The sequence below is a fragment of the Vulpes vulpes genome, chromosome 8 (genome assembly GCF_048418805.1).
Source record: "Vulpes vulpes isolate BD-2025 chromosome 8, VulVul3, whole genome shotgun sequence".
NCBI classification, from domain to species: Eukaryota; Metazoa; Chordata; class Mammalia; order Carnivora; family Canidae; genus Vulpes; species Vulpes vulpes.
The window spans coordinates 36,553,080-36,571,339 of NC_132787.1; the positions used below are offsets into that span (position 1 = coordinate 36,553,080).

An 18,260-nucleotide genomic window follows, 5' to 3' on the forward strand; every position below is an offset into this window, starting at 1 on the left:
GCACTTGGGTGGCTTGGTGGTTGAGCATCTGCCTTTGGCTTGGGTCGTGATCCCGAGGTCCTGGGATCGAGTCCCACACCTAGCTCCCTGATCCGTGGGGAGCCTGCTTCTCCCTCTGTCTGTGTCTCTGCCTCTCTGTGTCTCCCATGAATAAATAAAATATTTTTAAAAATATTTATTTTATTTATTCATGAGAGACAGAGAGGCAGAAACACAGGCAGAGGGAGAAGCAGGCTCCATGTAGGAGGCCCAATGTGGGACTCGATCCAGGAGCCCAGGATCACACCCTGAGCCAAAGGCAGATGCTCAACTACTGAGCCACCTTGGTGATCCCAATAAATAAAATCTTAAAAAAAAATACCCAAAAGCATTCCTTAAGAAGATTACATGAAATATGAATAACATCTCAATTTTACCTGTGATCATTATTTTGTTGTGAGCCATCATTCATACCAAACTAAGCTACTCATTGTTGCTAAAACAGATGAAATACATCAAAATAGTCCCTGCTTTTGCTCATGGAGCTTCTGTTACCTGGAGAGAGGATGAAAAGTTTTTTTCAGGCTTATTCCACAAATTCCAAGTATCTCACTTTCAGGTTCACACACAGTAGGTATCTGAGCTCACTTTCTACAGCTAAGTGGGTGATGTATGTCCTGTGACTAGAATTATACAAGAGGTTAGGAGACCACTGTTTGGGATGCTTTAGGATTCATGCTTCCTATGGAGAATTAGAGAACCATTGTTCCTCAAAATCTCCCCCCTCATTCAAACATCCTATAAAAGAGCAAATAAATGCTGAGCATCTGAGGATCCAATCCCAAACAACCCACATTAGGCTGAAATTTCCCTGGGATCTGTTTAATTCTTAATATTTACATGATGTTATATTAGCTGTCACACTTGTGTGCCTGCCAGATGTGGGCTTACTCTACATACATACAAGGGAGAATAATCATCTCTGAAATCCTCCATGTTTTAAGAACTTTTACATTTTACATATTGAGGAAAAGCTATAAATATAAGAAAAACAAATGTGCATATTATATTCTACTTCAAATAATCCTTGCTTTTTTATTAAATGTAATCCAATGTGGCCAGGATTCTTCCATACACTAGCACCAATATGGACCTGCTTTTCCATTGTATTTGCAGCATGAGCCAAGTAGAGCCAGCCTGCTGTGAAGTTAACATCAACAGATGGGGACACCTGGGTGGCTCAGTTGGTTGGGTGTCTGCCTTCAGCTCGGGTCATGATCCAGGGTCATGGGATTAAGTCCTGAATCTGGCTCCTTGCTCAGCGGGGAGCCTGCTTCTCCCTCTGCCTGCCTCTCCTCTGCTTGTGCTCCTTCTCTCTTTGACAAATAAAACATTTTTTTAAATCTTTAAAAAAAATATGACCAAGATGAATCTTCCACAAAATAATTTCAATTTTTTCAGTATTTAGTAGTGAGAGATATTAAAGCATTAATGGTAATACATTTCTCGTTTAATACAAACTGAGGATGTTTTTCCAGTTGCTCTTTAATGCTGGCAACTTAGTAAGTTTTGACAGTTGTTTAAATATGTAATATTAAGGAGCACCTGGGTGGCTCAGCAGTTAGCATCTACCTTTGGTTCAGGGTAAGATCCCCTTCTGGGGATCAAGTCCCACATTGGGCTCCCTGTGAGGAGCCTGCTTCCTCCCTCTATGTCTCTGCCTTTCTCTCTGTGTCTCTCATGAATAAATAAATAAAATAAATAAGTAATATTAAGCTTCAGTTTAAAAAACTAAAGCTGGTAAACTAGGTCTTTGTCATTTGCTTAAGAAAAGCACAAAGTATGTTTGGTACATTCTTTCCACTTAGGAAAAAATAAGTAAATACATAAAATAATAATGCTATTTTCCCCTAGTCTTTGGAAACCTTTTGTGTTCTAGGATAGCATGACATATTTATCCTACAGTTTTGATCTGCTCCCTAATATCCTGTCATGCACTCATATTTAGGAATATCTCCAAATATGCATGTCATTTCGAGAAGCATAAGGCTAGATATACACTAAGATTCCTCCAACTCTGAGATACTATGATTCTATAATTTTTATTTTTTTAAGATTATTTATTTATTTGAAAGAGAGAGACAGAGACAGAGAGTGTGGGGAGGAACAGAAGGAGAGGGATTGGGTGGGGGGGTGGGATTCCATGACCACCCACAATGGACTGAGCCACCCAGGCACCCCTGATTCTGTAATTTCAGATTTGTCTTTCATTGACATTTAATTCTTTCATATTGTCATCTCATTATCTATTTTTGAAGCTTTAAACGAAAATGAATTCCTTGAAGAATTACAGTATGCATCATTGTTCCCCTTCAAAGCTCAGCCTTATGTTTTCTCATAGTAGGCTTTCAATAAATATTAATTGGGGGTTGCCTGGGTGGCTCAGCAGTTGAGCATTTGCCTTTGGCTCAGGGTGTGATTCCGGAGTCCTGGGATCGAGTCCCACATTAGGCTCCCAAGAGGGAGCCTGCTTCTCCCTCTGCCTATGTCTCTGCCTCTCTCTCTCTCTCATGAATAAATAAAATCTTTAACAAAAATTAATTAAATGAATTTCAGTTTATAACTTACAAGAGCACTTTCTAAATTGCCCCAAAGCAGAACATCAAAACAGATTTTTTTCTCTCCACCACCTTCATTTCCAAGTAATAAATATTTAAAGTATTTACATCTTTTGGAGAAAATCTTTAGTCTATACAGTGAAAAGTATGATATTCAAATGCAAGATATACAAGAATATACTCATGTTGTATTAATAGATTTGCCAACACCATATCAAATCTACATTACAGATGAAATAAATAAATAAATAAATATCCACAGATAATTCTGCTTCAGAAACCAGTTTGGAGGAATTGACTCCACCTTTTTGCTTGTTTTTTAGATTATTTATTTATTTATTTATTCATGAGAGACACACACACACACAGAGAGAGAGAGAGAGAGAGGCAGAGACACAGGCAGGAGAAGCAGGCTCCATGCAGGGAGCCTGATGTGGGACTCGATCCATGGACTCTAGGATTACACCCTGGGCGGAAGGCAGACACTAAACCTCTGAGCCACCCAGAGATCCCTGACTCTACCTTTTAAAAAGTAATCTCCACACCCAACGTGGGGCTCAAATTTAAAACCCAGACTGGAGATCAAGTTGTATGCTTCAACATATAACCAGTCAGGTGTCCCCCATAGCCACCTTTCTATTTTCTCTCCCACAACACCTATTCTTTGGTTCCTGATACACAGCATTTCATTTCCCCTTGGTATGGCTGAGACTCAAGCTTCATCATTGAGCTGAGATGGGAAAAACACTCCGGCTGAAAATGAGACCCACAGATACTCTGTTGACAAAATAAAGAGCTCCAAACATATTTCAATTAGATTTAGATTAAATTACTTGCTAGTCATGTACATGTTTTATGTAGATTAAATTACTTGCTAGTCATGTACATGTTTTATGTGGGAAAGAAATTATATCTTCTGTAAGTAATTCATGAAATTATATCTTCCATAAGTAATTCATTGAGTTTGCCTGACATATATATAGCCAAACCCAATTCTAAGTGACACAGTAATACAGGGGAAAATCCTTCTCTGTAGCTCTGAGAAAGCTGAGTTGATATGGTCAATCTGATTACAGCCTGTGGGATTGGTTTAACCACTATGACAGTATTGCATGGATACTATGGAAGAAAGGGCTGACTTGAGTTCAGATCTCAGGTATAGTTATTCTACTTCCCAGCTACTGGCTGGGCTTGTTAGACATGTAACATTATGAAAAGAATGAAAATCTCTCCCCAGCAAAAGGCTGAGCAGAAAAGAGGGCTCTTATGTGAGGAACCATTGGGTTTTAAAACTATAACTTCATAGTTTGGTGCAGATTTTTTTTAGGTTTTTAATTTTTTTAGTAACCCCTACGCCCAACATGGTGCTTGAACTTACGATGCTCAGATCAAGAGTCCTACATTCCAGGATGCCTGGGTGGCTCAGTGGTTGAGCGTCTGCCTTCAGCTCAGTTCGTGATCCCGGGATCCCAATTCAAGTCTCACATCCGGCTCCTTGCATGGAGCCTGCTTTTCCCTCTGCTTGTGTCTCTGCCTCTCTCTCTGTCTCTCATGAATAAATAAATAAAATCTTAAAAAAAGAAAAGAGTCCCACGTTCCACTGACTGAGCCAGCCAGGGGCCCTTAGGCCAGAATTTGTATGTGCATGTATATGTGTGTACGTGTACACAAGTGCCTACATGTGTGTCAGAGTTGTCATTCAGAAGGTGATTCCACAAAAAAAAAAAAAAAAAAAGAAGAAGAAGAAGGTGATTCCACTTCTAGTTTTGAAAACAAGGACTCAGGCAAATCTTCATTGCAACACTATGAACAATAAGCAAAAGATGGAAATACCTGGAGTGTCCATCAACAAATGAATGGATAACTAGAATGTGCTACATACATACAATGGAACATTATAAATGTATAAACCACAAAAAGGGATGAAGTTCTGATACACACTATAACATGGATGAATCTTGAAAACATTATACAAGGTAAAATAAACCAAACTCAAATGGACAAACATTGAATATTTTTCACTTATATGCAATATCTAGAGCAGGTAAATTCATTAAGAAAGCAGATTTGAGGTTACCAGGATGTAGAAAGAGGGAATGCTGAGCTATTGCTTAATAGATATGAAGCTCCTTTTTGGGTCATAAAAACATTTTGGAAACACATAGGGGTGATGGTTGTACAACATTGTGAATGTGATCAATGCTACTGAACCATACACTTAGCAATGATTAGAATTGCCCAAAGTGAACACAAATCAAACCAAAACCAAACAAAGAGGCATGTGAATCAGCAATAGGCTAGTTTTCTTATTTCTGGCTGGAACAGAGGGACACAGTTGTTTTTAAAGATTTATTTATTTATTCATGAGAGATATAGAAAGAGAGACAGAGACAAAGGCAGAGGGAGAAGCAGGCTCCCTGCAGGGAACCCAGTGCAAGACTTGATCCTGGATCCTAGGATCACACCCTGAGCCGAAGGCAGACATTCAACCATTGAGTCACCCAGGCGTCCCTCAGAGGGACATAATATATAAAGGAAACTAATACAGCTTTGCATAATCATGAGAAGTGCAAGCAGCAATATCATTTGTGCAGTTGGGAAATTTTTTTCTCTTCTATTTTTTGGATTTAGAGATACCACCACCTCTAAAAATTAATATTTATCTTTTAGTAAGATGTGTGTATGTGTGCATAATTCTCTGGATAATTGGATGAAAATAGGGTAAAGGCCCAACCCATATCTGAGGAGACAACTTAACTTAAAGGGATCAGATTGTCCATGGCTGTGCCTCACTGTAGTCTCTGCAGAGGAATTGTGAAGTGCCCTCCCCTTCTTTCCCCATTCAACCATTCTATGGAATTCAGAGTGCCAAAGGTGAGTGGTTATAATTTTTCTGGTGCCCTCAGAATCTGTTTCAGAAATAAAGATTTGGAGAAACAAATGTCTAGATAGGAAATGGACTCATGAGTAAGAATAATCCAGGAGAATACAAGGTAGAATTTCCCCGTGGAAGTGAGAAAAAGAGGCTTTTCGACCAAGAGGAGTAGACTGGACAGCAGGAGAACAAAACTAGGAATGAGGTGTGGTCTTGAGCAGAGCCTTGTGAAGAAACTAGTTTTTTCAAAAAAAATTTTTTTTAAATATTTGATTTATTCACGAGAGACACAGATAGGCAGAGGGAGAAGCAGGCTCCCTGTGGAGAGCCTGATGGGGACTCCATCCCAGGACCCCGGGATCACAACCTGAACCAAAGGCAGACACTTAACCACTGAGCCACCCAGGCGTCCCTCAAAATTCTTTCCTAAACTATAAGAGACAAAATTAGCCTATTTGTGACTTCTCACATAGTATTATTCCCTTGGATTTCTCTAACACTTCAGTGATCCCAGAATCCAGATTCGAGTCTTGCATCCAGCTCCTTGCATTTTAGATGTGGTCACCAGGAAAAGCCTCAACTACAAAGATATATTTGAGTAAAGACGTAAATAAGGAAATCAAACTTTGATGATATAACACTTGAAATGGGGACTCCTAGGTGGGTCAGCTGTTGAGGGCCTGCCTTTGGCCCAGGGCATGATACTGGAATCCCAGGATCAAGTCCCACATCGGGCTCCCTGCATGGAGGCTGCTTCTCTCTGCTTCTTTTCCTATGTCTCTTTCTCTCTCTCTCTCTCATGATAAATAAATAAAATATTTTTAAAAACCTGGAATACAATACTATATATTTGCTATACTGCAATTAAAATTTAAAAAAAAATTTTTTTAAATGCATAATGATATACAAGGAAAGAGCACTCCAGGCAGGGGGTCAGTATGTGCAAAGGCCGGGGCAGGAGTGTGTGTTCTTTGTGTAAGTAAGGAAAGGAGAGACGAAGGTGAATTTTTTTAAGATTTTATTTTTTTAAGTAATCTCTACACCCAATATGGAAAGCAAACTTATAACCCCTAGACCAAGAATTGCAAGCCCTACCAGCTGAGCCAGACAGGCTCCCCAAGGGTGAAAGTTTAGAGGTAAAGCAGGAGCAGATGGCAGAGGGTCTTATGAGTCCTGTTAGGATATTGGCTATAACTGAGAGAATGGGGAGACAGGGAGAGTTTGGATAGAGGAGTGACATGATCTAAAGGTTTTCAATATTTTGTTTATTTGAGAGAGAGTGAGAGCACAGAGGGAGATGGAGAAGCAGAGCCTGACACGGGCCTCAATACCATGGACCCTGATCTCATGATCTGAGTTGAAGGGGGATGCTCAACCAACTGAGCCACCTGTGCACCCCTAATCTAAAGGGTTTCAAAAGGATGAATCTGACTCTTGTGTGGAGAACAGCCTATAATTGAAGGAGGATGAAGCAGGAAAACCAGTGTGGAAGCTAAATGCAGCAATCTGGGTTGCTTGGACCTGGGGGTGTTGAAAAGTGGTCCATTCTGGATTTATTCTGCAAGTAGAGTTAACAGGATTTGATAATTAAGACATTAAGAGGAAGAGAAGCAAACAAGGAAGGCTGCCACATTGGTCTGAGCAGTGGGAGGGATGACATCACCATCAAGATAGGAAAGGTGGCAAAAGGAACAGGTGTGTTGAGAGAGAGAACAGGAGCTCAGGTTGAGGCATGTTTGAGATGCCCATCGGATATTAAATGAAGATGCTGAGGCAGAAGTGGTGTGCATTTGTCTTGAGTTCAAGGAAGTGGTCCAAGCTGGAGCTAGAGATTTGGGGATCAATGTATAGGTGGTGTTTACAGCCTTGAGGCAGGAAGGGAGGAGACCCTAGCTGCTTCACTCACCATTGTATTACCAGTGTATGGAAACCACAATTTCTACCATGTAGTGACGTAGTAACTTTCTTTCTTTCTTTTAGGTATTAAGTTTCTACCGAATGAAGTAATAGAACACATGTAGACTGAGGTAGGAGGGAGAAGCAAAACCTTTAATAGACCAAATCGTATGAGGATAGGAATTAATTAATTAATTAATTTTAAAGATTTTATTTATTTATTCATGAGAGACATACAGAGAGAGGCAAAGACACAGGCAGAGGAAGAAGCAGGCTCCATGCTGGAAGCCCGACGTGGGACTCGATCCCAGGTCTCCAGGATCACACCCTGAGCTGAAGGCAGATGAAGGCAGATGCTTAACCGCTGAGCCACCCAGGCATCCCAAGGGTAGGAATTTAAAGCCTTTTATTTGAAAAGCCCAAACTGTTTTCCAAGTTCAAGGCAGTCATTTAGATGTCGACTCTGTCTAATGAAATGAACATTCTTTTTAATGGTTTGGGATGCTGCTCCTTCTGACTTCAAAACATATGGCTTTCATGGAAAAGACAGCTTTGGCAAAAATTACTCTTTTTTAAAAAAAATTGTATTTATTTATTTATTTATTCATGAGATGTGGAGATGCAGCAGAGAGATGCAGGCAGAGATGCAGGCCCCCTGGGGGGGAGCCCCATGCAGGACTCGATCCCAGGACCCCAGGATCACGAACTGAGCCAAAGACAGACACTCAATCACTGAGCCACCCAGGTGCCCCAGCAAAAATTACTCTTTTGCGATCTCCTTCCTGATCTTTTTTACCTGTGGAGCATAGACTGGATTTTTAGAGATGCAGCCTTAAAGGAACCTATACATTAAGCAATCACTTACTTACATGACTCTGCCTATGACAGCCCCGCCTATGTTTTTTTGACCCAAACAGGAGGAAGGCTGTTGGGGTACCTGGAGGTGATGATGCCTTGGGGGGAGGAGCCAAAGAGGGCAAGCTCAAATTTGAATGTGTGGGGCCAATGCCTTGCCAGACAGAATCAGTGAAGCAGCAGAACTTGAGGCAAGCCCTCCTTGGCCTAAGACTAAGAAAGACACTCTGGAATCCACTATGGACAGGTAAAGCAGTCTCCTCACGGGTGGTGGCATTGACTTTTCTCTCAGAGCAAATCTGAGTTTTCAGATGGGTCCCTTTCTCTCCTCTCACTATCTGACTCACTGCTTGGTCAATATGCACATTCATTTTTCAGGATCTGTCTCATCTGTTCAGATCTTACAAGCTCTCTGCTTAATTCTCTTGGTTCTGTCTCTCTTCCATATTCAAAAGAACAGTTATGTGCCATGTAAGGCCATGTTCTGCAATTAGAACTAATTTATGATAATATTAACATAGTAAATGCTTTTTTTTTTAATATAGCAAGTGTTTAGAGATTCAAATTGTGAAAGGTAATAGCAAGAATGTCTATACTAAAAACAGTAGTGGAAGTTATAATAATAATTCTGTAAATATTCTACCACAAAAGGACTTGTAAACTTTCCTAGGGAGCCTTTACTGAATCATTTACTTACAAATAAATAAGGAAATTATTTTTTTAATGCCAATATTAAAAACTGCTTACAAGTTTCTATGATGCAATGTATCTACTACAGGAAGAAGACCTCAGGCAAGCAAGTTAACATTATAGGTACAATTGCTAGGCAGTTAATGGCATTTTTACTATCTACCTAGTTTTTCAAGTTCTTCAGACATCAACTTATTTCTTTTTTTTTATTTCTTTTTTTTTAAAAAAGATTTCTTTATTTATTCATCAGAGACAGAGAGAGGTAGAGACATAGGCAGAGGGAGAAGCAGGCTCCCCAACGTAGGACTCGAACCTGGATCCTAGGATCACACCCACGCCAAGCTGAAGGCAGACGCCCAACCACTGAGCCACCCAGGCATCCCCTCAACTTATTTCTTAAAATGTATTTTGTAAGATTTTCACATGCAGTTTATGACAATTATCACAACTTATTTTATTCCTGCTTTTATGATTCCTATCTAATCCATATACTTTAACTCAATTTAACTCCTTCACAAAGAATTTACACTACTAAATTAAGGTGTTTTTTTTCTTAAAGATTGTATTTTGAAGTAATCTGTACACCCAACAGATGGGTTCGAACTGACAAACCTGAGATCAAGAGTTGCATGCTCCACTGGCTGAGCCAGCCAAGTGCCACCAGAATTATGATTTTTTAATGGAAGTCTAAATTTTCTTCAGAAAATTTTCTTGGGTAAAAATGTTGAATGTCTGCCCAGCTTGCACTGAGACTTTGAAAATTAATCTGAGGTATAAAGCAGAGGTAAAGGGTTCAATGAAAATATTTGTACTTAATGAAATGCAAAGCAATGATTAATAGTTGGAATTCAAAGGCAAAAGGGAAAAAGATGAGATTCAACAGGAGAAAAAGGGAAATACATAATTATGATTAGGGAAAATAAGACCTACAGAGGGCATTAGTGATGGCACACCACAGGAGAGGACTTGGTCACGATTATTTTTAACCCATTTGTCTCTGGTCTGCGTTGCTGGGGATGCGGCAATGTTCTGCCTCACAGAACACAGCTGTCTAGAGCAGCTGTCAACCTGTGAGCTTGAAAAACTGCCTCTACAAAGTCCTTTGTACCCAAAAGAGAAACTAAGAGAACAGGGTACTTGAAACCCGGCTCCTAGCTATAGTTGAAGGAAAGTGATTGGACCAAGGAAGTTAATTAAAGGATCATAGTCAACCAATCTGCTTCACCGTGACTGATCACTTCTGATAGAAACAATACCTACATATTTTCATGTAAGGCAGAAGGCAAAAGTCCATCTGAATTCCCTGACCTATGCCATGTCCTTTCCTATACTCCCAGAACACCTTTTCTTTCTCCAAGTAGTAGATCCTCTTCGTATGGCCTGGTGTGCATTATACAGTACCCCTTTCCATCCCTTTCTCACCATATAGCCTAGGAGGGTAGATTACCTGTTTAAAGAAATTTATCAGTAAGGAATGATGCTTAATCTACTTAAAACTGAGCTCCAAGAGATTCTGTTCCCTTTTACTGCTGTATTAAGCACTTAATATGTATTCGGTTTATATATGCTAAGGATTATTTGCTAATTATGTCACAACAGTAATAGTGATGGTGGTAAGTGCTATGATGATTACTACAAAAGTATCAATTTGTTGTATTTTATTTTATATTTTGGTATATGAAAATTTATTGTCATGTTTTCACCATCAAAACTTATGATCTTGGTCAAAAAATATGGGACGCCTCATGAATTTGCATGTCATCCTTGCACAGGGGCCATGATAATCTTCTCAGTATCATTCCAATTTTAGTATATGTGCTGCCAAAGCAAGCAGTAAAATTATCATTTTAAATTAAAGCCAATAGTTATTAGATCTTTGTTAGCATTCATTTCAGATTCCTGCTAATTTTTAATTCTAAAAAAATATGATTAAACAATTTTTATAATGTTTGATATGTGTATGCTGATGACAAAATCTAGTTCTCTACCTGAGGACTTAGTGTATTTCAATAAGCTTCATGTGTGTGAAGCGCGACATTTAAATTGAGACAGCTATAAAAAGCTCATCCTTGCTTACCTAATAAGGTGGATGCTTGGGTATTTAACTTTTAAATTCAGGGCCTATCACATGCAGTACATAAAAATTAATTCTCAACATATGTACGCCCTAAGGCTGCTCCTGTTTGTAGAAACTTTATTCACAATAGCCCCAAAGTAGAAACAACCCAACTGTCCATCTACAGGTGAATGGATAAATGTGCAATAACCATGTAATGGAATATTACTTTGCAGTAAAAAGGATCCAACTACTGACACGTGCAACACTATAAAAGAATTCCAAAGTCATTATCATAAGTGAAAGAAGTCAGACACAAAGGAAGAGATAATGTAGGACTTGTAATGACTTCTAGGAAGTGGATAGTAATGTACAGTTACAAAAAGCAGATTAGTGGTTGCCTAGGGGAGTGGGGAAGAACTGATTGAAAAGGTGAATGAGCAAACTGTGGGGAGGAGTGCTCTGGAAATGTTCTGTGGTTGCAGTTTGGGTGTTTACATTTGCCAGTACTCATAAAATCACACATTTTAAATTGGTGGCATATGTAAATTATACCTCAATGTTAAAAAAATAAATAAAGGTAAAAAAAGTTTCAATTCTCTTGCCAGCAAACCGTATTCAAATCCTTCTTAGGTCTTCACTTTTACAAGTTTACTGCACTTCTGGCCAGTGCCATTAGGTGGCAGCATTACCTCCACAACTTGATAAATACATTTCTGGAAAAGACCTGGGACAAACACCAGAGACATCATTAGGGCTTTGGTATCAACCACACTGTATAGGTTGTTATATCCACAACTGTAAAGAAACTTTGGTTAGTTGAGAGTATTGCCACAGATTCAGTTCAATTTAGTGCATATGACATGCAAAACACTGTTAGGCATGAGGAAGCTAGAGCAACCAGTCCCTGCATGTGAGCAACACAGAGTAATATTTAGATTATGTTGCCAAGTTAAAAAACAGAATGTGGGCAGCCCCCCGCAGCTTGGCAGCTTGGCGGTTTAACGCTACCTTCAGCCCAGGGTGTGATCCTGGGGCCTCAGGATCGGTCCCACATTGGGCTCCCTGCAAGGAGCCTGCTTCTCCCTCTGCCTGTGTCTCTGCCTCTGTGTGTGTGTGTGTGTCTCTCATGAATAAATAAATAAAATATAAAAAAAAAAAAAAACCAGAATGCAAAAAATTGCATACAAAATCAGTATAATCAAAATCATGTAAACATGCCTATAAAAAGATTAGGAAAACAAAAAAAAATTTCTTAAAGATTTTATTTATTTATTCATCATAGAGAAAGAGAGAGAGAGAGAAAGAGAGAGAGAGGCAGACACAGGCAGAGGGAGATGCAGGCTCCATGCAGGGAACCCAATGTGGGACTCAATTCCAGGACTCCAGGATCATGCGCTGGGCCAAAGGCAGGTGCTGAACCGCTGAGCCACCCAGGGATTCCCAGCAAAACAAAAATTTTAATAGTAATTGTCATTAGATACATCCAAATATCTTTAGACACTGTATCTTAAATTTTAGATTTTTTAAATATAAAATTTTGTAAAGGTTTTGAGAGAGAGTGTGTGTGTGTGTGTGTGTGTGTGTGTGCCAGTTGTGGGAGGGGATGGCAGAGGGAAAGAGAGAGACTCTTAAGCAGACTCCCCACTGAGTGGAGAGCCCAATGTGGGCTTGATCTCACAACCCTGAGATCATGACCTCAGTCAAAATCAAGGGTCAGATGCTTAACTGATAGAGCCACCCAGATGCCCCTAAATTTAATTCTTTAATATTTTTACATATAGGGATGCCAGGTGGCTCAGAGGTTGGGCATCTGCCTTTGGCTCAGGGCGTGATCCCAGTCCTGAGATCAAGTCCGACATCAGGCTCCCTGCAGGAAGCCTGCTTCTCCCTCTGTCTGTATCTCTGCCTCTCTCTGTCTCTGTCATGAATAAATAAATAAAACCTCTAAAAAATTTTCTTACACATAAAACCTCCAACTTTTTGTGTTATACAAGTTAACAACAGTCAAGTATTACTCTTATATTAAAAGAAATCTTTCTCATAAAGTGACACTTTGTGCCTCAAAACACAGAAAGTCTCATTGGGGAGACAGAGATGTCAGTGATCAACTTGTGACAGAACAGGAGGGCTTTGATAGGGATAACCTGGAAAACAAAAAGTACAGGAGAGTTTTTTGTTGCTACTAGTGTTTGATTTTTTGCCTAGAAATTTTGGAATAGTAGAAGTGAGAAAGAGGAGTTGAACTGTGAGCCAGCTTTGAAGGATCTGAGTTTTGTCCAGTGGAAAAAGGTAGGAAAGCATTCACTGAGAGCAAGTACAGCAACAAGGTGACTGGAAAGAAAAAGCCTCAGAATCAGACACCAGTGCCCAGGGATTCGGCTGTACAGCCACTTGCAGACAGGGACGGGAAGGGGAAAAGTAGTGGGAAAGGAGGCTAGAAATGCAGATTGATGATCAAATGTAAAAACTGGCCTAAATACCACATCAGAATTTGGGATTTATCCTGTGAGCAGAAGAAATTCACTAGGGATTTTCAGCATAGAAATAACATGGTCACTCCTGGGTTTTTGTGAGATCACTCTGGCACAGCATGGAGAATATTCTTTCTGAGGGACTAGGGGCAGACAGATCAACTGAGAGGCCAGGACAAGAGATAGAAAGAAGGTGTGGGCTTGGATGGAAGCAGAAAACAGGAAATAGTGTAGGTACAAACTCAAGAAATATTTGGACGTTTAAAAAATAAAAATACTGAGGCATCTGGGTGGCTCAGGTGGTGAGATCCCAGGATCCTGGGATGGAGCCCTGCAGTGGGCTCCCAGCTCAGCGGGGAGTTTGCTTCTCCTTCTCCCTTTGTCCTTCCCCACTGCTTGTGGGCACTGTCTCTCAAATAAAATCTTTTTAAAACTCAAATAAAATAAAAAATAAAAATACTGGGGCACCTGGGTAGCTCAGTTTGTTGGGCATCTGCCTTCAGCCTGAGTCATGATTCTAGAGTCCCAGGATCAAGCCCCACACCGGGCTCCCTGCTCAATGGGGAGTCTGCTTCTCCCTCACACCCTCCTCCCTCTCATACTCCCTCTCTCATGCTCTCAAATAAATAAAATCTTAAAAAAATAAAAGTAAAAAAAAAATACTAGAAAAAAATAAATATTTGGAATTTTGCATCAAATTTAGATCATTACTTAAATATGAGGAATGAAGAAGGAGAAGAATCATAGATGACCCCAAGCTTTGAGCCTGGTTACTTGAGATGGAAAAGTAAGGAGACAGGAAGGTCAGGACAGGGGACAGTTTAGGACTACTGTTTTGACCATGTTGAGTCTGAAGTGCCTATTGGACATTTAGGTAGAGTTGGGGAGGGGGAGATCTCTGAAAAAATATAGAACTGAGGACCAAGTTCATAAGTGTCCAAGTTGTCCACATCTAATGGACAGCTGTGGGAGCAGACGGTCCTATGAGTTCCTATGGTTTGGGGGTTCTGACTACCTGTCCTTTGGTCTTAAATATCAGCACAAAAATGGTTCCAAGTTCAGTAGGTCTCACGCAGCCAGCCAAGTAAGGAAGAGAATCTTCTCTGGTTTGGCTCAAGCCATCATAGATTTTTTTTAAAAAGCTGAAGAAAAGCCAGGAGTGACCAGAGAATGAGCTGTGCTTCTGCATGTCCCTCCCTCTCCTCATCCACAGCCTCCTGATGAAGCAGAGGAAGTTTCTTTACCATTTCAAGAATGTCCGCTGGGCCAAGGGTCGCCATGAGACTTACTTGTGCTACGTGGTGAAGCGGCGGGATAGTGCCACCTCCTTTTCTCTGGACTTTGGTCACCTTCGAAACAAGGTATCAGTTATTTGCTTCCAAGCTAGACTGCAGACGCTTTCAGAACCATCCGCAGCTGGTTTCAGGTTTAGGTCTCCACTAGATTCCTCAAATCTTTGTTTTTTATATGTCCATGAAATTACATTAGGTATGCCCCAAAGCATGCCATCTTATGTCCTCCCCAATCATGTTGGCACGTCTGCCATACCTTGCATCAGTGCCAAGAGTAACTGCCCCCAAATTTTCCTTCCCTTTCCCCAGCATCCAAACTACCTTTGAGATTAAGGAAATCAAGTGCAAGGGCCTTTTGGTTTGGAAAAATGTTATCAGCTCATTCAAGCTGAAGTCTAAATGTAAAAACAAGTTTTTAGAATTTTTGAGAATTAATGAAAAGGAGCAATTAATGACTCAATTCTGTTTTCCAAATAATTTCCAGTCCCTCCTGCTCAAATAGACCGTAGGCCAAGGAGTACATTCAGTATGGTGAGACCTAGAATACCACGGAAGCTGCAACTGGTTGATTAATTAGTTAAATCAATCTCAGCATCTAGGAGATCAGAGAATTACATTTCCAAGCGACTTCACCATATTCAGATGGGTTTCCATAAGCTTCTGCCAATAAATATTTTCTGTCTCAAAACAGGCAGTGACATCTGATTTTGGTGGGATCCAGGGAAGAATCCATAGGTAGAAGAACGTTGTCCGGCTCTACTCTTAAAGTGTTTATCTTACTATTCAATTTCCTTTGCCCCCAGTTGTATTGTGTAAATTAGCTCACTGCAATTGCTTCACATTCTAATCTCTTTCCTGTCTGATGACACATTCTGAGTAGAGAAGGCTTTGCTGTTACTAACCCTTTGATCCTTCTCATTTAATCGCCACAATACCAGCCCATTTTACTGGTGAGGACTTAGAAGATTCAAGAGTTGGGTGAGTTGTCCCACTCACCGGAGTGGTGATGCCAAGGAAATGGACCTAGATCTTCAGATTCTAGGACTAACGACTTCTCTGCAATACTAAGCAGACTTGCTACAGCTCACTATTGCGCGATTAGATTACACTCCCAGGGATCACAGGATAGCAAACACCTTATTTAATTGGTTCTGAACCCAGAGCAGCGCCTATGACTTCTCTTACAAACCCCTCTGTTGGCCTGAGCATGGCCTACTTTACCCCTTTCAGTCCTCCCAGCCTGTTTCCTGCCTCCACCAGTGGTCTGGTGTATTTCCGCAATGGTATACAGCCCTGGGCCCTTCCAGAACATTTTCTTTCTCCTCAAAGTCGCAAAAAAAAAGGGGGGGGGGGGCACGTGGCAGGCCAGCACTCCAAACTCCGGGACAGGGCGATGCTACTTGAGACAGACGCATCTCATCCTCCTGCTTTTCTGCTCCACAGAAAATGCATACCCCTTTTGTAACCTAAAGCCCCCCCAAAGGGCAGACACCCTAGAAAAGGCGACCGTGGGAGGCAGAGGACGAGTGACCGTAAAGCCACAGGCACGGCGGCGGCCGGCGAGGCCAGTAAACGCCACCACCTCTGCTCTGTCCGCAGTCGGGCTGCCACGTGGAGCTGCTCTTCCTCCGCTACATCTCGGACTGGGACCTGGACCCCGGCCGCTGCTACCGCGTCACCTGGTTCACGTCCTGGAGCCCCTGCTACGACTGTGCGCGGCACGTGGCGGACTTCCTGCGCGGGTACCCGAACCTCAGCCTGAGGATCTTCGCCGCGCGCCTCTACTTCTGCGAGGACCGCAAGGCGGAGCCCGAGGGGCTGCGGCGGCTGCACCGGGCGGGCGTCCAGATCGCCATCATGACCTTCAAGGGTGCGAGGGGGACCTGGCCCGTCGGGGATCGCAATTCGCACTGCGGAAAATGGGGGGCCGGGGGACGCGGCATTCAGCCCCAAACCGGACGGGAACGAAGGGCTTGGGTACTAGGCTTTGGGGGAAATGCGACTTAGAAGGGGTTGGGGCAGGGATTTCTTTCTTTCCTCTACGTTTGGGATCTGAACTATCTTCTGCCCCGTTCCCCTACCCTTTTAAAGATTATTTTTATTGCTGGAATACTTTTGTGGAAAATCGTGAAAAAACGTTCAAAGCCTGGGAGGGGTTGCACGAAAATTCCGTTCGACTATCCAGACAGCTTCGACGCATTCTTTTGGTAAGGGGCTGCTTTGCTTCTCGCTTTCTTTCTCTCTCCAAAGTCATCTTTTCCTGGAGCTACTTCTATTTTCCCCTCTTACATTTTTTACATTGTCATCTGTGCATGAGTGTGTGGGTATCACTCTTATTTTTCCTCTGATGAAAGCCTCATTGTATGCCTTATAGTCATTTCTCCTACCTCTGCGTTTGCTCATCTGTTGTTTCACGGCTCAGAGCCCTCTGCCGACAGGCCCTTCGGTTCCCCTCTCATCACCCACCAGCGTCTCCTTTAGACTCCCCGCGGGATTGTGTTTTTCTCCTGGTAGGATTCTAGCCTCTCCTTTCCCTATTCCCCAGAATTTACTGCCCAACAAAATGTTACAAATTCATCCACTCAATTTATTTCTCTTTCTCAACAGCCCCTGTATGAGGTCGATGACTTACGAGATGCATTTCGTACTTTGGGACTTTGATACCAACCTCCAAGAATGTCACATACAGTGAACCATCTCTGAGGACAGTGGGTAAAAGGATAATCTCAAGAATTCTGTTTTTCTTCAACTCTCACTTTCTCAAAGTCTAGAGAGGAAAATATTCATATACAGGACTTTGTAAAAAAAGAAACAAGTCTTGAAAGTACAGAAGGAACTGAGGCCCAACAGGGTTATATGCTGCAAGTGGTGCAGTTTTTGATGCAACAGCGTCCCCTACTGGGAAATGACCGAATTGCATGGTCGGGGAGCACCGAAAGTGTCCTGTTCCAAGACTCTTAGGTGGGGAGGAAACAAACCTTAAAAGCATGGTGAGAAGATCAAGTGTTTTTATAATATGTATCCTTTGTTATTTGATTCAGACGGAGTTCTCAATATTAGTGATAGATTTTTCTACTCTTCCTTTGGAGCTCGCTTTCAAGTGAACAAACTTTTACCAGTCCATGATCTATATAGACCTCCTAATGAAAGGACCTGGGGGATCGTAATCCCAAAACATCTAACCAAGGCATTAATATATAAGCATGTGCTGTATGTTTTCATTGTCTGAGATGTTTTCGTTTGTACGTAAGACAATTTTTCTTGGTATAAAATATGCATGATCACCTTCAGGCTATTTTATAATAAAGGTTCTTGAAATGAATATGAGGACTGTGAAGAAGACACTCTAAAATTAGTTGATGCCTCAACTGACACATCTGGAAACATAAATCCCTTTAAAGAAGTCAGTAGGTCAGAAACCACAACCACAAATTTCACATATAAGATTAGGTAACACTTGGAAAGGAGTTGTTTCAATGTTGAGAAGAGAAAAATCAGTTCTCTCCAGTGGGTCTCTTGACTTGA

At 41.3% G+C, this 18,260-nt stretch overlaps 1 protein-coding gene and 1 non-coding gene across 3 annotated transcripts; one reads left to right on the forward strand and one right to left on the reverse strand.

Annotated features, from left to right (window-relative positions):
* The first annotated feature begins 8,291 nt into the window (after nucleotides 1–8,291).
* Nucleotides 8,292–18,057, forward strand: AICDA (activation induced cytidine deaminase). Of its 2 annotated transcripts, XM_025995560.2 has the most exons (5): nucleotides 8,292–8,470; nucleotides 14,657–14,804; nucleotides 16,335–16,605; nucleotides 16,827–16,942; nucleotides 17,343–18,057. In XM_025995560.2, the coding sequence occupies exons 1-5, from the start codon at nucleotides 8,361–8,363 to the stop codon at nucleotides 17,394–17,396; spliced, it is 699 nt and encodes a 232-aa protein (XP_025851345.2). In that variant the 5' UTR covers nucleotides 8,292–8,360; the 3' UTR covers nucleotides 17,397–18,057. The 2 variants fall into 2 exon arrangements, with proteins under 2 accessions (XP_025851345.2, XP_072622174.1); XM_072766073.1 differs by lacking the exon at nucleotides 16,827–16,942.
* Nucleotides 10,641–10,743, reverse strand: LOC112917619 (U6 spliceosomal RNA). The gene has a single exon (XR_003234485.1). It is a non-coding gene; the product is annotated as a U6 spliceosomal RNA (small nuclear RNA).
* Nucleotides 18,058–18,260: the final 203 nt, after the last annotated feature.

What these genes read in the sequence shown, in the direction of transcription:
- AICDA (XM_025995560.2), top strand. Translation starts at nt 8,361, where the DNA reads ATGTGTGGGGCCAATGCCTTGCCAGACAGAATCAGTGAAGCAGCAGAA. An exon ending in CTGGAATCCACTATGGACAG is followed by an intron (nt 8,471 to 14,656) that starts GTAAAGCAGTCT and finishes CCTCATCCACAG; the next exon opens with CCTCCTGATGAAGCAGAGGA. An exon ending in AGCTTCGACGCATTCTTTTG is followed by an intron (nt 16,943 to 17,342) that starts GTAAGGGGCTGC and finishes CTTTCTCAACAG; the next exon opens with CCCCTGTATGAGGTCGATGA.